Here is a 26206-nt window from a genome sequence, read left to right as displayed (position 1 = left end):
TGTGTGTGTGTGTGTGTGTGTGTGTGTGTGTGTGTGTGTGTGTGTGTGTGTGTCTCAGTATGTGTTTTAGTTGGTGTGCTGATATTTCTTGTGTCGACCCACTTGAGTTAAAGTTCAGTTCAATTATTTTATTATCCTGTGCCCTACAAAACTTTTTTCGGATATAAGAGATCTGATTGGTGATTTCAAAACATCACAAAAAAGGGACGTGAGTCAGTGTGACATTAGTCATAGTTACAGTTCGGTTAGAAGCAAAACTGTGTGTATACAGTAGCATGTTGTTCTGCAGAGGGCAAGTGCGTGCTGTGTGCAGAGGGTGTGTCTGTTTTATCGTATGTGAGTGTGTGTGTCTCAGTATAGGTACAGTCTGAATTCCTAAAGACACATCTGTTTATATAATGGACGCATTTCTTTTCAAGAACCAACAGGTGTATTGAAATGTGTCCAAAGTGTGTGATGCGCCTTGCTTACAGAACAGACAGCATGACTTACACCTTTGGCTTCAATAACATAATAAGCGAGAGCCTCATGAGCCCAGCCCCACTTCCGTAATACTGTCGTTTCTGATCTTCTAGCTTTACTTGCTTTCATGCATGTTTCAAACAAAGTGTGTGTTTCTGTACATCGTCACTTACAAGTTATCTTCTTTAATTGCCGATCGATTCGTTGTTAACCTAATTCCATTGTACGATTAAAAAAACAAAAACATTTGCACACAAAAGATGGACAGCGAGGTTTGTTTGTTCTGCTCGTTCGTCTCTTTCTAGTTTGCTTGTGTTGTATGTTGGTATTAAGTATGCAAGGTTGTATGTATGTATGTACGTTTTTTGTTATTTTTGAAAAGTGTATTTATGAGTATAAATGTATGGATGCAAGTGTATACATATAGTTTGTCCCATTTTGTATTCAGTTTTAGGACATTTGCCAACTTTGAGCATGAATTCTAATAAACTTGAACTCAAGTCTGGGCAAAATATTGTCAGTCTTGATGATACTCAGATAGCTTTTTTTTAATGATGTGAGGATTTTTATCAAACACTCGTTTATTTCCTGCAGCTAATTGTTTTGCATGTCTGTAAATGTCTTGGAAGTCTTAACTGAAGCTGTTCAGTTTACAGGGGCCCTATTTTTTGAGTGTTCCCTTTCCTGTAGTGTGTTGTATAGCTTATTGTGCATGTCAATGGTCTGCAAAGGCTAAAATCCCAAAGTTCCCTCCGGAGGGAGTTTCTCTCCCACTGCCTGAAATGCCTCGTTTGAACTCCGTGAACTTTGTTTACTTCTGTAACATAGTTACATCACAATGTAACACTCGCACTTCTTTTGGCTAGCGCTCCAACAAATTGAACAATCGCAACGAAGCCAGCCAGCTAACCAATCAGAGCAGACTGGGCTCTGGTTTCAGACAGAGGGTGGAAAGAGGTGCTCCAGCACAGGCAGTATGAGAAAATGAAGACCTTTTGGAACAAAAAAAGCTTGTGAACATGTCACATTAGAGGCACAAAATACAAATATGAAACCACTGATGGGGTAACAGAAATAGTGTGTCACCTTAGCAACGATTACTCTGCTGCGGGCAGATTCTTCTCTTCTCCTCGCCCAGAGCTCAACTGAAATTCAGTAGAAGAAAAAAAGAGATGCCAATCTATCACAGGTGTCCCCTTCGCTGCCAATTGACTCAAACACAACACACTTGCAGTGCATGTGCCTTCTAACTTTGGAAAGAAGCCCAAAAGAAGTCAAAAGATCAGCCAAAAAGTGACTATATATGGCTCTGTTTGGATTCAGCCTCTACTCGTTAAAGCGTGTACTTTCTTCAGAGATGACTTGATATAATCCAAAAGCTGATGATCATAGCAACGCAGATGTGTTTATAATACAGAACAAATGAACATGTCACGCTTACTTGGATGGATAACACAAAGTAGCTTTAATGATTCAACTGGTGAGGGGAAAGTCAGTCGTCATGATAAAAATAAATGCAGAGCTCTCACCGTTAAATGTGATAAATGTAACCTGCACTTACTTATGAACTATTCTTAATCTTTTCACCATGTGTACAATCAATACTATTATAATAACTTGCTTTGTATTTAGTTTTTCCAGAGCTAATTTTATTCCTAGTATGATTGATGTAAGGTGTTGTGTTCAATTTTAGATGCCAAATAAAGTCATAAAATAAATAAATAGCGGCGAAAAGCAGATATATGATTTCTTAGAAAACCTGCCTAAAATGTACAAGTTTTCGTCTCTATTTCTCTCCTTGTGCTACTTTCAAGCTCACTCTGTTCTTCCACTCCTCTTCTCTCTGTCCCTCTCCTCTTTCCTACACACCTCCCACACAAGCAAGCATGCTGTATGTGTTTCTGCATGCTTCCCTCTTGCATACATACACCAGGTTTCCTTAATACTACCTCTCAGGAGCTGTGAGAAGCTGCATACAAAGACATGATAGTATAATAACCTGCATGTTTGACATCTTTGTGCTACGATGGGGGAAAAGCAGACTTTTACTAGCAACTATAAACCTTGTCTGCTAGCAGGAGTTTCCTTCTTTTTCTCTGCCTAGTTGAAGCGAAAAACAATGACCGGAAATATGCAAAGAGCAATACAAACACTATTCAAATCTATCAGCCAAATTTATTTAAACAAATAGTTTGGAAACCATGTCACCTGGGAGAGCTGGGGAATTGGTTTAGGGAGGGGTTGTTTGGTTAAAGGAGCATATTTTTCATTAATCACGACAGGAAATCAAAGATGGAAAATTAAATGATAATGATGGACCACATCACTCCAAGTTGTATGGGAATAAGTAGGGTGATGATTATTCAAATGTTTGCATGTTCAGTCTTTTACACTCATGGGGGACACAGTTTTAAAGCTTATGCATGGGTCATGTTATTTCAATATTAAAACATCTCTCCATATGCAACAACGTCTAAAAGATTTTTTTCTGTAGTATGAAGTCCTTAAAAAAAGGACACTTACAGGACACAATGTTTCAGAAACGTTGTTATACAATGTTTTGTTGAATCGTGTTTCAAAGCAGAAGTGAGATGGCCCTGTGAACTCATCCTGACTACATATAAAAACACATCCACCCACCCACCTACACACACACACACACAAACAAACACACACACACACACACACACAAACAAACACACACAAACAGGCCTCAGCCTCCTCTTTGAACACCGTCCAAATGCAGGCAGAGCCTAAGTTTGTGTGACTAGCAAATTCTCTTGCTTTCCCTTTTTCTATCACCCGTGCTTTCCCTCACACACAACTTCAAATTGGCCCAACACTAAAAAACACCCCTGTACACACACACACACACACACACACACACACACACACACACACACACACACACACACACACACACACACACACACACACACACACACACACACACACACACACACACACACACACACACACACACACACACACACACACACACACACACACACACACACACACACACACACACACACACACACACACACACACACACACACACACACACACACACACACACACACACACACACGTCGGGGCACAGAGCTAGCTTTGTTACTCTGAATGTCAACCATTACTCAGGAAGAGAGCTCTGGCTAATTTAAAACAAGAGACCCCATCAACATGCACAGGCACATTCAAACACACAACAATGCACAATGACATAAACACATTTTGAGGCAAAATAATAAAAAGAGATCCACTGGTAAATTTTTTCACAGCTCTTGGAAGATAAATTGGACTAGGTAAATGTTGGATTTGGTAAAAAAAAAAGGTTTGTCAAATGACTGAGATTATAACAAAATCCTCAAAGAACCTCAATGCTCATTCCAAATAAAAATTGGAGAAAATGTCATATATATATAAAACATATGCATGTCTATGTTCAAATATAGCTGAATTTACTGTCAAAATTTAAATATACAAGGTGGCAGCTGAAAACTATGATCTAATGCAACAAATTGATCAAATGAATGGAAAACAACACTGTATGTACTTAGTGGTGCTTTGAGCTAAATGCTAACATCAGTTTGCCAACATGCTATGCACTGACAATGCTAACATATTAATGCTTATCAAGTACTATGTTCCTCATCATAGTTTAGCATGGTACTGTTGGCTAACTAGTACTGTAACTTTGATCCAATTGTGCTAGGAGAGGTCGTTGAACTATCAAAGTCAGTAAGATTCATCCTCTGGGGATCATGAATGTCCTTACAGAAATAAAATAGGAATCCATTCAATATGTGTTGGGTTATTTCAATGTGGACAAAAGGAGTCTTTGTAAAACTCTCAGATATCCCTTTGACTTTCCAAGACGATCCATTTCTAAGACTTTTCCCGTGTGAATATTTGGCATTTCCAGCAAGTGCACTTTCCAAAGGTCATTGCCATTCATAACTACGAAAGGTCGCAGGGGCACACACACTCTCACTTCTCTGTACTTACCGCTCTCTGTTGAGAAGTGAGGACTTCAGGGTTGAGGAGCTGCTCTCCCTTCTCTGTATCACTGGAAATGTCCTCCTCAGACTCTTCCCAGGAGGACGAGAACCCGGCCGAAGAGGCAGAGGAGGACGACAGCTTCCTGAGGGAGCGGGTGGAGAAGTTTGATCCGGGGACGGGGCTGGAACTGGGGCTGGGGGTGCAGCCTAACCCCTGGTCTGAGCCGGGGTCTTCAAAAGTTTGAAGCTGGCTGTCCAACCCGTGGTCAGTTATAATGACGGCGGGGATGGAGGAACCGTGGTTGGAGGTGTTATCGGTGTCCATTAAACAGGGGGCGCTCTCACTGCTTTGTGCCCGAAGGAAAGCATCCATTCCTGGGTTGACCTCCAACCTATCCCCCTCTGTCTGGAGCGACGTCTCAAGGCAAGATCGGTCCTCTTTCTCATCTCTTACTTCTCCCTCTGTCCGTTCTCTTTCGTCTCCCAACATTTGTTTGTTTTCTACCTCCCCTTGGTCTTTTCCTCCCCCTGTTTCCTCCCCTTCATCTGGGTTTAACGTCTCCAGGGAGCCTCGAACGACAAACGCTCCGTCTAAACATGGAGTTTGCATTGTTGTTTCTGAATGGCTGCCATTTTGACCAATCAGTGTGTTGTTGTCTGTTTTTGTTGTTTTATCCTCCTCATCTCCTCTCCTTCCTACTTCCACAGTTTCTTCCTCCTGTTCTCTTCCATTTTGGACCACAGCAGGAACTTTACTCTCTTGCGGGTGGGTCATCTGGAATTTAAAGTCTGTGTCTCCTTGGTTGGGATCGGTGGGGGTTTGGCTAGGCGATCGTCTTGGAGGCCGAGGGCTGCGCTGGAGCTCAGTGTTAAGCACTTGGGCACGAATCCCGGAAATGTGAGCCTCGAAAATGCCCACTTTTCCCCTGACCTGGAAAAAACAGAGAAAGAAATTGTCTTATCGCAACTATAACCGTTTACTTTTATTCGTTTTTGTATAGTTCGGAGCACATCAATTCAAATGTGTACTGACAAGACACAATATCATGATAATATACTCAAAGTATTAAGATCAAACTAAAGAAATCAGCCTCAAGTCTAGAATTTTCCAATATTTGGCATTAAATGGACTGAACTGAGAAATGTAAAAGTGTTGGCAAGCTGCAAATTCAATGTGTGATTGTCTGCAGTACGCACAGAACAAGTGTGGGTTGAGAAGAAAAAGAGTCCAAATATAAAACAGAAATCAAACCAATGAAAACTTATTTTGTAAAATCTTATTGAGATGCTTTAAATGCAAAATACATTTGAATAATCTGTAATGATGATTATTAAGTTTGCACATGAAGTAGGAAGATAGTTGTAATAGTTGGCTCGAAATGAATTGAGTAACTGAAGCATTATCTAACTGACTAACATTCTTAAAGATAGACATTTCAGAATAAAAGCCCTTTATCAGAAAGAAAGAGACTAGAGGTCCAATTTGCCAGCTTTCACAGAGCTAAAGAATACAGTTCATTCTGTATTAATGTCAGTCCAAACTCAATTTCCTTTAGTTTTTCAGCTTTCAAAGCTAGAGTAGATTTTGAGATCAGTGGAGCGGGATGAGAGGAGTTCCTACTGGCATTGTTCTGACATGCCCAACAAATCAAAATGAAGTAGTACATCAATTCTCCGGAGTTTGAAAACATTGCTTACGTATTGCATTCCTAGATAAAGACAGAGATGTGGCGAGTGAGACGGAGAATAGAACATGAGAGAGAGGACACAGATAAATAGAGAAAAGACGAGAGGCACATTATAATCACCTCCACGTTCTGCAGCTCTCTGTGTATCTGCAGCTGCTGCGCCTGGCGTCTCTTGTCCTCTCGCTTCTCGCCTCCTCCCGTCTCCCCTCCTCCCCTCTCCTCCTGCCCTTCTCCTTCTCCTCTCTCCTCACCCCCGGAGGAGCTCAGTCGACGGACCCGCTGGCCCACATTGACTCCCAGGAGCTCCGGGCTTCGTGGGGAGGGGGAGCGAGCGCGGTGTGTGGGGCTGGGGGAGAGAGAGGACGAAGGAGGGAAGACAAAAGTCCCTCCCAGGGTTCGAGGGCTCTGGGGGGGGGGGAGACACAAAACGGGATTAGGGGCGAAAATGACTCAGTTGTATCTATTCAAGTTTATTGAGAGATAACGATTTGTTTACTATTTTGGGACAAATTAGCAGTTAGGGTTAGATTGGGGTATGTGGTTAGTTCTTTTGAAGGTGTCTATGTCAAAAACATGAACTGTCCCCAATTACAGATGTGTTAGTAATGTGTTGTAATTGCTTTCTGTTTAGTGTCTGGGCCCCTATTAGAAATCTATGGGTAGTTTATCAGGGCGTCCCGTTTCATAAAATATATATGAGTATTATTTTTAGCTTACATGTATTCTGCATTTTGTATATTTTGTAAGTAATTGCTGTTGTCTAATTTTTCTTTTTATTATTATATACTTTTAGTTATTTTATTTAAAAAATAAAAAAAATGTTGTGCTTTTGGTTGTACATGTTATGTATTAATCTCAATACAAATTTGATCACAAAAAATAAATATATATGAGTCTTTAAACTCAAACTGAGATAGATCCTTCTGTATTTACTCCACAAAAAACGCAAAAACTGTAGCGTTGACATGGAAAACAGAACAATGTATAATTTTTCTTTTTAATAACCTATTTTTGATAACAACAAATAAGCCTTACAAATATCAGTGCCCAAAATCGACACAACAGCTCTCGGATGAGTTACCTTAGGGCTGGTTGGGCTGTAGAGACCTCCGCCCAGCGCCCCCACGGCCAGTAGCGGACAGAAGGTGCTCCGATCAGGAACAGGAAGCACAGGACGGCCCACTGGACTGGTTCTAGTTCGGGAGGCGGTGCTAGAGGAGCCTGGCTGGGTGTGAAACTGATTACTGCTGCGGAGAGGAGAGTGTTGGAATGTGTAATTACCAGTGATATAACTGTTACATGTTGTTGCCTATTCACTGATAAAATACACCCAGTGATGTCATACTGTGGTAGGTTATACCACATGGTAACATATCTAAGCATAAAGACTGGAAAGTAATCACGTGAGCACTCTGCAGTGGTGGAATGATCTACATTTTCTAAAGCACTGCACTACTTAGTACAATTATTTGACAGATTTAGTTACTTTACAAATGGGAATATTAGCTAATAAAAAATATAAATCACATCATATATCAACATTGAGCAACAGCACTAAATAAAGTCATTAGAATCCACCTTTACAAGTTGTGAAACAGTAATGCATCAATAAATCATACTACAGTAATTAATGACCCCAAAATGGGCCATTCCTCTTTTAATTTGAGTATTTTTCGTATATTTTGATGCCTATATTTTTATGTTCTTTTACTTAAGTAAGACTTGGAATTCAGGACTTTTACTTGTGACAGATTATTTTTACAATGTAGTATTGCTACTTTTACTTAGGGAAATTACAAATACCTGGGTACTTCTTCCACCACTGCTGCTACATTTTGTTGAAAAACTACTGGTAATATATGTTTTACATGAGTAGGTTATACAACTTTAATAAAACAACATGTCTAAGCATTACCCGATGAATCTGTAATTTGATTACAACAAAACAACCATTACATCATATCTTCACAACTTACACCTCTTATTAGATTACACATAAAAAGAAAAAAGAAAGTGCTGGCTAAATAAAGATATTTTATTCATAGAGTATATTCCTTAAGGTGTGAAGCAGGAAGGCATTATAAATTGTTTTGTAATGTTCTATAAATGAAAATGAATCTTCTAGTCCGGTCTAGCAGGTTCTCATGGGCAACAAACATGTTTTTTAACTATGCATTTCCTCTACAACTCTCAAAGAAAGCAGCGTTGTCTTACAACAACAATGTGTCATACACTGTAAAAGAAAATAAGAAAAACATACCTGTTCATGACTCCAAGGCCGTTCAGGGCAGAGGCTGCCATCCTTGCGGCCAGGCCAGGGGCTTTGAGTGCCGGGTGCACATCTGACTATCTCCCCTGGAGCAGCAGGGAGGGGTGGAGGACGGCTCTCAGTGTTTCTTCAGTCTTCAGTCCACAGCAACAGCTCCACACCGCTCCCTGCACCCGCCACTGAAGAAAGAAATAACACAGAAAGTTCATTTTACTGTGTCTAACCCAGGGGTGTCCAAACTTCTTTCACCGAGGGCCACATACAGAAAAATATACGCTGGGCAACTCCCTAGAAGTATATGCCTCATAAGTTCATTTTTAAGTTAGCAAAATCAATCAAATGTAGGTAAACTATGCTTGTGAATGTTGGCAGCTCATCCCTTAAAACAGAAGCCTCAGATTGATGATAATAGGGAGAAATAGGAAGGGTGTATTTCAAGCTTGTTATGTTAATAAGTAATTGGGCTCATCAACTAAGATCTGTTAGAACATTTTTAACTGAACTTGAATTGACTGAATTGATTTGAAAGGTGGTCTTATTAACACATGAATACTACTGTGTAATATATTTTTACATTCATATTTAAGAATTGCAATATAAGACGAGCACAGGTTTCATTTGTGGCCCACATTCCATTATACTTTTTGAATTAGCTGCGGGCCGATTCAAAATGGTCCACGGGCCGCATTTGGCCCCCGGGCCGTAGCTTGGACACCCCTGGTCTAACCCTAACCCAATTATCAAAAGCCACCCGAAGACATTCTTTCTGAGGAACATTCTCAATAAAAGCACTATTTCAAAAAGGACAGACACTGGAAATTCAATTTTGGATTCCTGGAAAGCCATCCCTAACTGCGTCATGGGCAAAGAAGATTATTCATGTGGACATGTCAGAATAAATGGTATCATTGTTCCTGCTGGGATTAAATAAAATAAAAAGAAGGAAAGTGAAAGGGGGCAGCAAGATTCAAACTACTGTATTCATTGTAATATAACTGTTTTTATTAAATGATTTTAATTCTACAATGGAGCAACTGTCACAAAGTCAAAATTCTCCCGGGGATGAATTAAGTATTTCTGATTCAAGGATTACAAAATGGACAAGCTCCACTTCTTCTGTTAATGTTTCATAGATATTTATATCAAAGAGCCGTTTTATTACAATGTTAGTTGTTGACTTATCCCCAACTAAGCAACTGGTAAATCTACACCAGAATGTCATCAAGAAAACTCTCAGTTTCACATATTTGAGTGTATGAACATGTTTGGTGCTCTTGTGTCATAGCTGTAGCAAACGTGTCTGTTCCAATAAGAGCAGCTCCACTGAACCCCGCAGCAACACACTGTTTGAAATGTGCTTCTTTACACTTTCAGGGGAATACATGGTGGGAGGCACGTGGAAAGGGGAAGGGAATACGGAGAAACGTGCAGACATGGAAGAACGTGGAGAGAACATTTGAAAGTGATATTTTCTTTTACTTATATCATTGTATTTCTAATTGTATTAGCCTTGTGTGAATCTGTACTGTCCTGTTTTTCACTCTCACTCTGTTGCTGCTTTAAACTCCTGCATTTTCCAACAGGGATTAATAAAGGTCAATTTGATTTTAGAACGAGGCAGATAATAATTGGCAGCAGAATTAAACAAAAAGAAAAAGCAAAATGTAATTTTTCGTGTTGTTCATGTTTGACTTCACAAAAAATAGGTAGTGTGCTTTCTGTTTCATCTGAGGGTAGAACTCTTGTAAGGAACAGGCTTTGCAGAAACGAAAATGGTCATTTTAGCTCCTGTTGGAAGATGGACCACTCTAAAGATCTGCTTTTTAAAGAGTCAATTGACTTGGAAGCACTTGGGCACCACTCAGCCGAATGCAGTCGTCGATCATCGTGTTAGTGCTTTTTGTGGTTCACACTAGGAACACGAATGGGGGAGAGAGAGAGCAGCGAAGGGAGGAATAAAAGTAATCACCATTGATGTCTGTTTCTTTGATCCCAGCACTAACTAGTCGGACAAAAGTGCCACTAGTCGCTGAAAAAGACTGACTAGTGTAATGTTTTATGACCCCAGACTATGTGCATTGTGTCGCTGGTGAATGATAAGACCCATCATTTAAATGCAAAAACCACCATTAAAAAAGCAACTGGTTGTAGTATCTGCTCAAAACAGGTAGTGACATTTGAAATAAGTTATGCAAATGAGCTGCGCTTAGCCTTACCGTGGTCAGACTGCGCAACACTTGCAGAAACGTCCAATTTCCAAATGGCGTGCTTGTGGGTTCAGTTCGAACTCAGTCAAAAAAACTAATAGTTTTAAGCTATAAAAAAACACAACTGTAGGGGTGTCCACAACTTCAGTGCCTTGTTTCTGATTGGCTGACTCACAGCCTGCATTGTTCAAAGTGAGATAAGTCATTGCTGGCGTCTAGACTGCAGGCAAATCATTTTATACACCATGACTTTTTTCAAATGCCGAGTGATCATCCTATGCAGGAATTAGAGAGAATATCTTGTATTATTCCTGTCATATTTTAAAGAAATATTTCAGAAAACTTGGTGCATAATTGGAAATATAGTTGATACATATGCACAACATAGAATCATTTCTATCTTGCAGGACACTCAAACTGAAGCTCCAACATCTTGAAAACAAGTCCTTCTCAGTCCAGTTCTTGGGCTCATTCATGCATATTGCTATTCTCGTCATGCGCTGAGCTCCCTAAAGTGCCCTGGGATGTGTTTTGATTCTGGATAAGTTAAGACATCAGGTCATGAACTACGGGGTAAACATGGGGTTTCCTTGTTGGGGAGTGACGCAGTTAGAGAGATGCAGGAAACAATCTTAATGGCCTGTCTCTCGGATAGTTTACAAACCACCAGGGCAGCTTCTTTCACACTGTGTAATCACCTCTATCTGCTTATTCGACACTTATGTCCCCAAGGTTTCTGTCAAAACAACAACCATTCAGGTCTGGGGAAGATAAAGAGAGAGAAAGAGGGAGGGAAGGAGAATGCAGGAAAAGGAACAAAGCAGAAAGAAAGATCATGAGGGGGGATAAAGAAGTGTTGACCAGTCTTTTTTCTGCTTATTCTGAATAGTGGGTCTATCAGAGGCCATAATAAAGCTGAATTGGGAATCAGTGTCACGCTGCATATTGCACAAGGTTAGCTGCATCAATAAGACTTTTTTTCTTTTTGTACTCACGGTCAGTTTGTGCGTGACTGACAAAATGTATGATTCCCCACAGGGCTCCACAACTTTTTAAACCCTGGGCTGTTTCCATTCTTAGCTGTGTTTGATCTCGCTTTTAAAAGTTGCTTCTAGGAATAACAGAGAACATATACTACAATGAACTAACTTAAGAGCCACTGAAGTATATTTCTCAGGAGAAAAAAATCACCCAAATAAGGCAAAGCCATTATACAACACATATTTGCTCTACTTGATCCCATTCTGCAAACCACTTGTCACTACATTCTGTACAAAGAGATACAGGTGACACCAGAAAGTGTCCATGAGCAGCACTATGGACATTCCACACATTTTAAGAGACCATATCAGTGCCATTTATCAGCAGCCATGATGCAGAAAATAAAAGCAAACTACGGCTGTGACTTGGTACTGTGCTGATAATCCTAATTATCCTGATACTTAAAAAACAGAGTACTTGAAATGTAAGCAACAGCTGCTGGTTAAGAAGAGCTTGATGTACTGATAACAACCTCCAAAAGCTGTCGGTGTTTCAGCGCAGTCTAATGTCATATTGAGTGGGACTGTGTGAGTATTCAAACTGTCCACTTGCCTACACAAGTGGGCAATAAACCTACGTACAGTGCACTAGTACTCAGCAGAGATAAAGATTCAAAGGTGCTGATGCAGATATTTCCAACAAGTTTAAAGGCAGATGGCAGGACAGGCGTTTTGACGCCTTTTAACAGTGAGATGATATCAACTATTCGACCATACTGTCTATGCTATTTAACCAGTTATATTTCACTTGTTGCATTCATATTAGATAGCCAATGGTACACGGCATCTATTGCACGTCTGTCCGTCCTGGGAGAGGGATCCCTCCTCTGTTGCTCTCCCTGAGGTTTCTCCCATTTTTCCCTTTAAACTGTGGGTTTTCTCTGGAAGTTTTTCCTTGTACGATGTGAGGGTCTAAGGACAGAGGGTGTCGTATTGTCATACTGATATTCTGTACAAACTGTGAGTCCACTGAGACAAATGTAACATTTGTGATATTGGGCTATATAAATAAACATTGATTGATTGATTGATTGATTGATAAATAGGCAGTACATATTTATGGTAACATTGGCTTTTAACATGATGTTTAGAACATTTTGATGTGGCTTTATATGTAGCTAAAAACAACATTCCTATTTATTTATAAATTCACATCTCCTTCCTCAATGGAGTTACTGGAAACGATGTTATATCACAATTGGATCTGCCTCAACTTTTTTTAATATTGCATAAACAATATAACTTGCGATAAACAAACAAATATTAAAGGGCACTTAGTTCTGCCTTTCTGCTGCACACAATTATATTGACTCTTTAAGTGACATTGGGATACATTCATCTTCCAACAAACCCAAATAATCCCTGTGTGCAATAGCGCAGACCTTTCCAATGTGTAAATCGCACAAGTTTACATCACAATGACGATCATTTTTATTTTATTTGTTCAGCTCTAGTCACAATCAATCCAGCAAACTTAAATGGCTAAACCACAATAGACCTATACGCAGATGGGATACTCAAAGCAGAGAACCCCACTTAGAGCGTAATGGTTCCCAGGAGAGGATGCAGCCTCAAGAGGGTCTTGAAAAAGACTTAGAGAATCAACAATTAGTCGATCAACCCATGAGTCGATTTTTTGGATGGATTCATCGAAGTAATTTTTATGTATAACATCAACAGTTCTTTTGACATTTTAATAAAAATAATAATTAGCTGCAGTCCTAAAAGTAACCTCTATTTAAACGTATTCTGTTTAACTAATGCTAACATAATGAAAAGTGCTGGGTTCTCTGAGTGTATTTTGAGTCATGGTTGAAAGCTGGTAGAATAATTCATTAAGTCTGACACGTGTTGTCTCCTCCAGCTGTCTTTACATAGTGATGTGCAAAGCATTCAGGTAGCTGAAGAGCACATTTATGTAAAACCTGAAGAAAGAAATTAAGTAGTTTCAAGTATTTAGATTTCAGGATTTTTTTGCATGTATCTTTGTTCAACAGCCTAGAGTTGTTGAGAGTGAAACATAAATTGATTTGTTAAGGTATTTGAATTGATCCTGGTATAATGAATGGATTTAATACTGAATTCAGGTGCCATACAATCCTGTCCAACTCTATTGAATTCTAAACTATATTATGCTTTAAAATGAGTATTCAGTATTAGTGCAGCACATCATTGTAAAGCAGTGGTTATTTGAAGATTGAAGCATTTATAACAACAACATATGTATTAATAAACTAATCGGAATTCGGCACAATAGGACTTAATACTGATCGAGTACTATAGACACATTTTAAATGGAAAAAATACTTAAATAGTAAACATTTCCACACTCTTTGGATGGATGACTAGGCCTAATCCTGACAACTTTCACTCTAACCTCTCCATCTACACAAGAGGAGGTGGTATTAACGTGTCATAGCCTCTCTGGAACAGCAATTATCTCCAGAAATGAAATGAGCAGGCCCTGGTTGTCTTACCTCCCCGAGGTCCCGTCCTCTCCAGGGCTTCTCCGTGACACTTTTATTGGTCTGAGTGATATTACAGCCAAATGCCAGCAGCTATAATCCCGAGGATGACTCTTCTCTGTCTGTGTCTGACACTTTTAACGCGACTCATAGGAATACGCTGCTCCGTGTGCACTACAACAACTTAATATGCTCTTCTTCTGTGGTCGTGTTCTTGGTTTCTTCCAAAAAAAACGAACTTCTTCGACGCTGCCGCCGGTGTTTTTTTCCCCGATTTTTCACCTTTTCACCCAAAAAAGCCTCCTCTAAAAAAGAAGAAGAAGATTTCAAAATGTAGTTGGTTTCCCGAGAGGGTTTTCGCTGTGTTTATTACACAAAAACTTTAAAGCTTGTCGTACCGAGCAGTGAAATGCTCTCGCAGCTTGCTCTCATACTTTGTGGGGAGGTTTCTGTTGTCATGAGTGCTGCAGCTCGTAGTAAAGCGCTGTTTGTCTGTGAGCTGGAAGCCGGAAGCGACAAGACAGTCTCTCTCTCTCTCTCTCTCTCTCTCTCTCTCTCTCTCTCTCTCTCTCTCTCTCTCTCTCTCTCTCTCTCTCTCTCTCTCTCTCTCTCTCTCTCTTTCAATTAAATTAAAATAGATTTATAAGCATGACCATAATTACATACAGTATTGCCAAAGCTCTGTACAATTGCAACATCCATACACAATACACATTTGAGACGAACGGCTAAATTCTCCAAATACGCAAGCACAACATGTTGTTTTAGTTGTTGTTTTTTACAAGGAACACACTTTCTTTCTCTCCCCCTCTCTCTTTCTTCCCCTCTCCCTCTCTCCCCTCTCTTTCTCTCTCTCTCTCTCTCTCTTGGTTCAGGATAAAAAATGAAAAACTGTGCGCGCGCTTTATGTAGTCGCCAGTTTAAACAAGCACATGCACCTCGGGGAAGCCCTTAGTTATTGGAAGCCTGCACAAGCTCATGAGGAAACTTAATAGAATAAACACTATGTAAAATGCTACCGTGACAGATATTATATAGACTTTTAAAGTTACATTTCACGGAGATAGGTATGCTATGATAAATATTTAACATAGACGGGTGTTATCAGTCGTGTAATGTGGTGAAGTAGGCCTATAGGCTACATTGGGTACTATAGGTAATTTTAGCGGGTTAACAGTTTAACAGTTATTTTAGCCGGGCCGGCTAAAATTATTGGTCGTGCTTTTTAAAGTACTACGGCTTCCACAGATGACATTTTTTTATGGATTTTTTGTCAAAGCACTTAAGATATTCATTGCTATCGGGATGTTAAGAGCATTCCATGGAATATAACAAAAAATGACATTAACATCGATTTACGGTTATTGTCAATACCGGTATTGCTATCCAAATATAAATAACGATCCCATTATTTTCCCCTGGGCCTGAGTAATAAAACACTTTTTACTAATAATTTAATTAGCAAGATGTAGTTTAGCAAATACTAATGTTTGAAACCATAGAAGAAAATGGATGAACAAAAATCCCCCTAAAGTTCTTTCTCCTATACTTTTTATGTGAGACAATATCTATAACTGAAATATATTTAAGAAGGCCGATGTCGTTGAATTTATGTTCCGGTGTTTTGTTCCTTTTGTCCATCATTTAAAATGTGTACTTAAGGCAGCACATTATGGCTGGAAATAGTTTGGGAAGGCCACATAAAAGGATTTGCTTCTAAAGAGGTCCTGCTACAACATCAGATAACTCATAAGATACGGCGTTGCTCAGGCAGTTTTTATCAGGGGTGGAGAAATATTGACGGCAGGTGTGGATGTAGACCTTTTGACTCAAGAAATGCTACAAGGACGGACACACCTCTTCAATATTGTACTGTAGATTTGTTAGTGATTGATATAGTGGTTCACTTTTTATTGTTTTCTAAGAACGCTAAGCAAGTATCCTTCAAAGTAAATCACACTGTAATCACACTGGGACTAGAATAGATATTAAAACCCAATAAATCAAGATTCAGTCTTTGTTGTGGATGTTGCAACAATGGATGAACCATGGATACTGGAAGATGAGAAGGTTGGTTGCTGGACAAATCTTTGAGAGTTCTTCCAGCTTTTAAGATGATTTATTAAAAAAAACGGAAACAAAACTGAACTATTTACTGGAAATATCCACCTTTGGAAATAATGAATCATTTAAATGTATAATGCAGTCAGAGCATTTTAAGGAATTGCATTGCCTCTGTTCGCAGAATGTTTAATAATCAAATTTCAATCAAACTGAATGTGATGGAAACTTGGACCAGAAAAAGTTGTCAGTTTAACTCTGTCAGAAAGTATAAGTATTATAAAATTGATAGTCAAAGTCATGTCAAACATTTGTGAAGTAATACACACTGTTACGTTTTGACATTATCCAACAACATCAACGTTCTTCAAATGTCATTTCATAAAGTTTTAAGTCAGTTACAGGACCATCTAATGACTCGTGTCAGGGATTCCTACAAGTATAATCAGCTACAGTATTTAATAGGCGTGAGATGAGCTTCCTCTTAGCTTTCTTTGTATGAAATACACCAAATTCCTAACATTTTTCTGTTAAGTTTCGACATGACTATGTGTGAAAGAGATGCAAAAGAATGGAAAACCAAGTGAGAACACATGATCTACAAGGCTCTTCCCACAGAAAATAACCTTCACTAAGATCATCTGCTTTTCCCCCAAACATACAACATTTATTTCAGAGTTAATAGTTGTACACTGTGCCCACATGCAGTGAAACAAGAGTTTAGTTTTTCTGTCATGGATTCAGAAGATACTTCCTTTAATGCGAAGAGAAGCTGCTGTCCTCTAGTGGTTTCTCAGTATTATAGATAGGCCCTGCCACTATATTTACCACTGCACAGAGCTTTTGTAAAAATGGAATAAAAAAAGTATGCATCATTCTTAAATTGGCCATTATTTATATATATATATTTCAAAAGTACAGCTTTATGGTATGTATTTCTACGCTGTGGTATTGCTACACTGAAAAAAGTGAAACTTTAATTCAATTTATTATGTCAACATATTTCACATAACTGTATTAGTTAAGTTGAAAGCAATAAAGTTAAGTTTTAATAACGTTTTTTATACGTTCAAATCATACAATTATGTGGAACCTGTTGACAAAATACATCAAATTAAAGACAATGCTTGCAACAAGGTTTTTATAGTTTACTTCAACTTTAAAATATATATGCAGTTTTTTCACCACTGCCTCTCTTTCGTGGTGCATTCAGGTACCAGAACACAACTGTTCTATGTTTCTATATGTAAAACCTCCTAAGCATTTATTTTTTAAATTTTAGTTTGTAATTTATGTCTATTATAGTTCTGACTGAAAATGCTCTTAATTACCAGTTTCGAATACATGCTAATATCGTACAACACATGACAACACAGAGCCGTTTTAGGAGCAGTTCATTGGGTGTGAGTAACTGGTCAGTTTCCTACTCACACATGTGATCACGAAATACAAACACAAACCTTGTGTATTTTTCTGCTTGAGACTTCTTAAGTCAAGGCACACCTATGACTATTTACTCCATACAAATATACACACACACACACACACACACACACACACACACACACACACACACACACACACACACACACACACACACACACACACACACACACACACACACACACACACACACACACACACACACACACACACACACTTGTTTGTGTCACAGAGGAGGACTCATCGAAAGACATTGTACAGAGACCCAGTGTCACTTATTCAAGTACACACACAGCTGAAACCTTTAATACATAAGTTGTTTCCGTCTCTACATCTGATCACCTTACCCAAAGTGATATGGTGGAGGTGCCACCCATGGGTGCACCCTGCATAAAAAAACTCTCTATCAATATCTTGCCTCTTCAAGCAATATACTACATCATCGCTCTGTTTCTCATTAATATGTTCTTCCTCTTTGTTCTTTACTTCCTTAGCTGACACATGATCCTGGAGTGTAGAGTTACAACATTGAAAGACGTGCAAGAAGAAGAGACAGAGAGGGAGGGGAGGGGGGGCTGATTGTTGACATTACATTAAACAAACAGGTGTGAAGTAAGAGAAGTATTTGTTCATTATCTTAGTATTTGTTTGACACTCATTAACGTACGAGAGAAGAGGAATAATATAAGGAAATGCTCACTGCAGTCGAGCAGCTTGGCTATCGACTAGTTGTCAGGTAACAGAGAGTTTTATTTATTTATGTGTATTTTTTAGTATTATGTATTTTAAAGCATGTGCATGTCTCTAGACTGGGTGTCTACATTTGTGCATGTGTCTGGCTATCTTTGCAGGTAATTGTTGAATATAATATTTTCAAAATGTAGAATGTGTTCAGATAATAGCACAGACATTGTTTTGTCCATAAAGTAATACTAAATACCGCTTAGTTTGCAGCTTTAATGTTTATTAGCAGTAATGTGTCAGACATAATGCACAATAAGGCGGTTTGCATTCCAGCCTGCATGTGTGGTGATGGTTTCAGTATATTTCTGTTGAACATGATTTCCCAGATATACATTTCCTCCATCATAGTTGTGTCTGAAGTAATACATGACAGTTTAATACATGTTTTGCTTCCGCATATTGTGGTTTGTATGTGCATCATTTTTGCAGAGAAAAACAAGCACACAAAGCCTCTTTGCCACACCTTCATTATGTAAATAGTCAAATTAAATATATTTAAGGAGACTTATTTGATAAGCTGATTAAAATCATCTCAAAGGCTTCTCTCAAGTAAAATGTTTTGATCGTGTCTACTTCAACTACAACGTTTGTTAATTTGTTGCATACCCCAGCAGAAGGATGATCTCACTTTTAAAATTGTGGATAATTTTTTTTAAGTACGACGAATACACATGCCATGAAAAATAAGAAAATATGGCAACAAGTCCTCCAACTCATACGACCAAATGGACCGATTGTTCAGGCCCTTATTACGACCAAATATGTCGTTTGTTCAAGCGCTTGATACGTCCTATAATCACGTTTTAAAGTTTTCGCCCTCTCGTGCTCCCGTTGAATGCTAACGTTACAGATGGTCGTTTATTCACAAATAACCCTCTCTGTAAAATCCTAAATTGTAGGATAGTTTGGCCATTAAAACAATTTTTGATTAGATTTCTAGCGAGAAGTCTATATTGTACTTTTATCCACGTCCAGTCGATATGTAGGATCTATAGTTTGATAGATATTACGAAGATGATTTGAGGTATGCGGCAGCCTCCATGTAAAGTTACGGGTTGAAAACAGTATTTCCGGTCTCGACCTTTTCAAAATAAAACCAATGATCAAATGATTTAACAGTGATAGTAGTCATCAACTAAAAAACATCAGTTTATCCTTGTTAATTATACGACATTTATTGGTTTAAATTGTGTACAATGCTTTTGTGTTTTATTCCGAGTGTTCTTGCTTTTCTCTTTGGAAGTCATCACGTAACGGTATTGTAATACACGGTTCGGCTGCATTACATATTACATATCTGCCGTAAATATTTATATATAGAGCCCTGATCAGAAGACCTTTTGACAAACTTTAAGAAATGCTGCCAAAACTGAATACGTGACGTGGATCATAAATATATTAGCAATTAAACAAAATCTTCCATTTCTTTTTACACAATACGTCCCTTTTGCAGTATCAACACTAATTCGGCTGACTTTTATATTTGATCCAATAGATAGGTTGTTTACACCAGGGGTCCCCAACTCCCGGTCCACGGACCGGTACCGGGCCATGGAGGTGTTACTGCCGGGCCGCGAAATAGCTGTGAGTTTATCGTAATATTTGCAAAATTATAAATATATTAAAAAACTTTATTTTAAATTTATTTTAATTTATACCAGTCATATTATTTCATCCAAAACATACAAAATAAATCAAAATTGGTTAGCATAAGGCCTCAGCCTCTCGTGCGCAGATAAAGTTACAGGTGGTGCGCCAATAGAGTGGCGAAGTCCCTCCCCTTCCGGTGGACCTCCATGGGACCTTATATCGGAAAAATAATGTATTGAAGTCAATGGGGAGAGAAAGATTATCTTTCGATCCCGTTTCAATTGTGCCACGAATTAAACATATGATGTTTTTCAATTTAAAAGATAATTTTGCAAGACAAAAAAATTAAAATCTGTCGTAAAACTGTGAAGTTACACATTTCTTTGTGTGAAGCGCTCAATGAACTACAACTCTGGTCTTGCACACGTCACCAACACCAAGATGGCCGTCACGTTGGTACATTTCACCTCTTTCTTTCAGAATGAGGCGAAAAGTATTAAAAAAGGTGAAAATCAATACAAGTCTGGGCATGTTGAGAGCTGTACATACGAAAAAGGGGAGTTAGTCGGTTCCGTAAGAGCCAGCATGCAGGACTGGCTTTACAAGGTTTCGGTGAGTAACACGAGTGTAATTTGTAACGTTAATGTCAGCTAGCCAACATTAGCTAACAAGGTACACTCTCGTGTTTTGTTTTAGTTGCTCTTCGAGAACGAGCAAGAGGTACTATTACTGGTATGATAACAACCTGGTACAAAGCACACAGGCATCTTGTTAAAGTAAGTAAGTAAGTAAAGTAAGTAAATGTATTTTTAGCTATCTGGAGGGAATACATCAGTTATGACAGCACTTACGCGACTCTGGGATTTGTAGTCTTTCTAGTTGCGTGTTTTTCATAGTCTTATATTTCAACAGTTTTAAGACAAACTTAGAATTTTTTGACATGGAAATTATTTTTTAAGATTGACAAACAACATAATTATGTGTAATTCATGGCACAATTCAAACGGGATCAAAAGATACGTTTTCTCTCTCCATTGACTTCAATGTGTTATTTTTTCGGAATAAGGTCCCATGATGCGGAAGTAAGTGGGCCTGACTTCGCCACTCTATAGGAAGTGTAATCGCAGACTGTTATGTTTGTGGGGGAATGGCAGTGCATACATTATTTGAGATATATTTCGAACTTGGACTTCATTTTAAGGACATTGCGGCCAGGGGTGTAGAGCTATTTTTTTTATTTGTAAAGCCTCCTTCACTTCTGGCTGCAGCATCAGGAGGCAGCCTCTGGGAAGTGCAGCACCAGCGCGTACACACCGCATTCACTGTGTTCCCCACTGCAGGCTGCTACGTTTCAACCACACACACCTCTACACACACACACATCGAACGGCCCGATTATTCCCCCTATTACTCGTTGTATGAAGGAAATGTCCGATCACAAAGGCGCATGATGTGTGTGTGTGTATGTGTTCTGCTCAGCTCCGCTGTGTGTGTATGTTCAGTGTGTTCGTGTGTGTCCAACAACGGCATTTGTTTTCAAATTACCATGAACAGTAATTTACACACATCTAGCCAACTCCATAGGTATATGGATGTTCCCAAAATAAATTAGTTTAATCTTAATCTCGATGTAGTGCTAAATGCTGTCGGAGTGCACCGGAACGAATGCCCCGGTATGACGATATTATTGCTGGCAAACAAGCCCAGGGGTCTCACTGACATTTCAGTTATATCAATATGTGTACAGTGGTCCTAATTTGTTTTAATTGTATCCTCGTTTTAAACTGTGTTAATATGTTTTGGATGCATATTGTTCCATTATTTGTTCAGGCTGTTACATACAATTAGCCACTGTTGCCACCTATATTAGGCTATATTATATTATATATTATATTAATATTTGTAAAGCGGTCCTAATTTTTTGTTTTAATTGTATCCTGGTTTTAAACGTTGTTAATATGTTTTGGATGCATATTGGTATTTCTTCAGGCTGTTAAATACAATTAGCCTCTGTTGCCACCTGCTGGTGAGTAAATATTCAAATCAGTTCAAATTGACCACCGGTCCGCGATTTTTTTTAAATGTATCTGCCGGTCCTTGGCACAATAAAGGTTGGGAACCCCTGATTTACACCATAACGGTGCACAGCTGATAGAAAGGGATTTTTTTGTAGTTTTTAAAGATATTATTTACTGAACTACCTTTCCAACTGCTCATGCAGTTGACTGTTACATGTCTATACAGGTCCATGGTACAATGCATAAGCTTCAAATCGAGAGACTGAAACTGTATTTTTTTTTTACCGTTCTCTTTTAATTTCACAATAAAGTTAATAGTCATATTATGTTTGATATTATTATGTTTTATTAACTACACCACTGTTTTTTTAACCCGCACCACCTTGTGGTTAAAGCACGTTATTGCATTTTGTTGTTGAATAAGTTTTATTTGATGAAAACATTTAAATATTAAGAGTAGCCTACATACAACATTGGGGGGAAAGTAGAAGGCATGATATAAATATAGAATAGAAAATATCAAGAAGATACTGTAGTGATCTCTACAATAAAACTGTTTAGTGCAGGACGTCCAAAGATATTAAGGAGGATGTGCAAAACAGATAAACTAATAAGGCTTTATTTAAACATGAAAGAATACTTTAAGTTAAGGTCTTCTTTTGAATAAGAAAAAAAAAACGTTGGGGTTATCCACAGATAAATATGAAGTCTGACAAAGTACTCAACGTCCAATATATTGCATAGTTTATTTTGGCACTTGACAATTACATTCCCTGAATTTGACTCAGGAGTAACTAAAGTCTGATTTAAGGGTTGTTTATATTTTACATCATTAATCAGAATCTGCAAAGTAACTAAAATAAATGTAGTGGAGTACAAATACCAGGTTAACCTCTGAATTGTAGTGGAGTCGAACAAAGTAGTATGCTGCTGTAAAAAAAACATTTCCAATTTGGGATCAATAAAGTATATCTTATCTTATCTTAAGATGATCGATGGCTACTGCTATATTTGCAAAATTTGCCTCTGAACCTTGACAAGTGCATGTTTCAGGCTTATCAATGAACAACAGGAGGGGTCACAGACATACTGTAAGACCAGTGTTAAATAAAGCTCTTCTGACCTTAGGTGTCATGTGGGTATTAATTCACCCATTTATTAATTATATGTTTTAAATTTGATAACACCACTGTGTTTCGTATCCCCTAAACCTCCAGGGTGTACACAGTTTAATACTGGCAACTTCTAATTGTGGGAAATACGAAAACGTCTTATAAAGAGATGTGCATAGAACATGTTGCGAAACACACAATAGCCAGCATGTGTAGTTCTAAATCAATATTGATTTAAACCAATCAATATTGTGTAATTAACAAGGATAAACTGATGTTTTTTAGTTGATGAGTAATGCCACTGTTTAATCATTTGACAGTTAGGGGAATATATCCGGTTTTATTATGAAAACTTCGAGACCGGAAAAACTGTTTTCACCTACACTAACTTTACATGGAAGCTGCATACACGTTATCCTGGCGAGACCTCAAATCATCTTCGTAATATCTATCAAACTATAGATCCTACACATCGACTGGACGTGGATTCTAAGAGTTCAATATACACTTCTCCCCAGAAATCGAATCAAAAAGCATTTGAATGGCCAAACTATTCCACAATTTAGGATTTTCCAGAGAGGGTTATTTGTGAATAAACGTCCCTCCGGAGCGTTTGCAATGAACGGGCGGAGCATGTTGTTTCTTACACGACCACTAGAGGTGCTCTAGTGGTCGTGTAAGAAACAACATGCACTTTAAAAAATGCCTCTGGGTCGTAATAAGGGCATGAACAATCGGCCTATATGGTCGTTTTTTGTAGGAGGACAGGCTGAAATATGAATAAAAACACGATTGTTTTTGGTACCCTCACTGTAGAGCAATATTACCTTATAATCTTCAAATATAATTCAACAATCTCTAAAATCTCATATCAAATAGCCCAGGCGAATAATACGTTTCTATTTATATTGCAATCACAAATAATTCAATTAATCTCAATCTCTGAAAGACTTCTACAAAATCCAATAACTCATTTTTGGCTGCAATCAACATAACAAAAAGAGTGGAGATCACCTAGTTTAAGCATAACTTGATATAATTGCTGAATTCTTGTGCTGTTCTCTGGTCAGGGTGAGAGAATGACTGAGCAATATCTTCTGATCAGGGCCCAGAGTTGGCAGGACTGTAGCTGGTCCAGTGGGCAATGTTTCACTGTCCAGATGGCTGTGTCAGGGTAATTCCCCTCAGAAGGGCTGGCCACTAATCCTCCAGAGAATCTGTACTGGCTTGATCTCATGCCTGCATGGGAACCCACACGGCCAGCCTACTGAAGAACGCTGATAGCCAAGCCTGTTTAGCTTATCGACACTAGCACAATCTGTTGGTTAAAGTAAAGACACTCGGCGTTAAGAATAAGGCAACTGTTGAGAGGTTACTGTAGGAAAAAGCAGGAGGCGGAGAGACACACTTTAGCGGAGAAGGGAGAGATCTTAGATCAGGTCAGGCTGATTAGGTGAAGAGCCAAGACTTATTCTCAGAGTGGGAACTATTTCTGCAGTATGGGACCTTTGACTATCAGGTACACCTTTCTGATTTCATGGCTTTTTTTGTATGATATTAAATATTAGGAAAAACATGCAGAAGCTCTGTAGGGACCTCATATTTCTGTCAGTACTGTCTTTGTTGTGACTAAATGTTATAGCTTGTGAATAGAAGAGAAGAATAGTAGAATAAAAACTGCTGGAAATTGTATACCCATATACTCATTGATGAAAGTTAAGTTCATGTGGTTTTGAGTCACAAAAAACATACAGGTTGGAAAATATAAGCCACTTATTGATCAGAATCTTTAGCATTTGTTCAGTTCTCTTTATCCTGCTTTGGAGATGTCACATTTATCAGCATTAATCATTTGATATTATGCTCTAGGCCCCATGTGTTGATCTTCTCATGATCCAAAGTGAGACTGATAAAAGGTCAAGCTGTTCTCCGCGTGTCCTCCTCAGCAGCTTGCAATTCAATTTAAGGACTGGTGAGGCCAAAGGGTCGAAGACTTCAGAAACAGACGGAGGAGACCTTAATTCACTCAGCCGTGCATTATTTCTGTGATTAAATGTTCTAGCTTGGGTGTGTTTCCTTTAACTCCCCCTACAACAGCCAGTAACATGTATTTCATCAATATAATGTTATTAGATAAGTCTATATTTTGATCTTTCATTACTTAAGTTTGGTTATAAAACAGATTTAGAGAAAGCAACCTTATGCACTTAAAATAAACATGTTGATAGACCAATGGTTGAAAGAAATATCTGATTGTCTGTTCTGCTTGTCTCCATTCTTCTATGTTTGTGTGTCTCTACTGGCCTCTATGCTGGACACTACTAATGGTGAGTCCACTGAAATAAGCCTTTTGTGTGAATAATGTGATTCTTTCTACTTACAAATGATCCTTTTCTTTCATGATTTTATTTAGTATTTCACTCACTCAACGTTCTCTTGTAGTTGCTTGTGTTATTGTATACATTGATGTTGTTCTTATGTGGTTGTTTACTCCTTCTCTTTTGTGCATGTCAAATCTCCACGCTCCCTTACGCTATAAGCTTATTACTTGAGCTTCCCTAATCTGGGTGTGGGTATTATACAGTATGCAATAAGTGTGTGTGTGTGTGTGTGTGTGTGTGTGTGTGTGTGTGTGTGTGTGTGTGTGTGTGTGTGTGTGTGTGTGTGTGTGTGTGTGTGTGTGTGTGTGTGTGTGTGTGTGTGTGTGTGTGTGTGTGTGTGTGTGTGCCATTTAAGTGCTTTAAGTTATACAATGACTAATGTGTCCATTGTGTGTAAGTAAACCCTCAACTTGTTATTTTAAATAATACAAATATGACCAGCTCTTGAGATCACACATTTTCTATTCTAATTTTGGGCCTTAAAATATAACAAAAAATAAAAACAGTCAACCTCACTATAGTGCGGTGCTGCTATTTGTCCTCTAGAGGGGGCTGCCTCGCCACGCTAGCACTGCCACATCTGCATCAAACCTCCCTCCAAATAAAATGGACAGCGCTGGCGACCAATCACATCTTAGATTCTAATACAGTGGCCCCTCTGAGCCAATGAGAGACCGCTAACAGATATTTTTCACTGTAAGGGGAGGGTCTTTAGGATGATGGAC

General features: G+C 38.6%; 1 protein-coding gene across 2 annotated transcripts in view; it reads right to left on the bottom strand.

The window, feature by feature from the left end:
* Positions 1–14621, bottom strand: part of LOC307015464 (uncharacterized protein) — a 29885-nt gene extending 15264 nt beyond the window's left edge. The window contains exons 1-5 of one of the 2 annotated variants that reach the window (XM_079644092.1): positions 14145–14621; positions 8412–8599; positions 7233–7398; positions 6272–6556; positions 4471–5394 (exon numbers count right to left, since the gene is read on the bottom strand). In XM_079644092.1, coding sequence (XP_079500218.1) covers positions 4471–5394; positions 6272–6556; positions 7233–7398; positions 8412–8452 — 1416 coding nt within the window. In that variant the 5' untranslated portion in view covers positions 8453–8599; positions 14145–14621. The remainder of the gene's footprint in view (positions 1–4470; positions 5395–6271; positions 6557–7232; positions 7399–8411; positions 8600–14144) is intronic. The other variant, XM_079644093.1, reaches the window with a different exon arrangement.
* Positions 14622–26206: the final 11585 nt, after the last annotated feature.

This window comes from Notothenia rossii (assembly GCF_949606895.1).
Source record: "Notothenia rossii genome assembly, chromosome: 8".
NCBI classification, from domain to species: Eukaryota; Metazoa; Chordata; class Actinopteri; order Perciformes; family Nototheniidae; genus Notothenia; species Notothenia rossii.
This window is presented reverse-complemented; position numbering and strand designations above follow the sequence as displayed.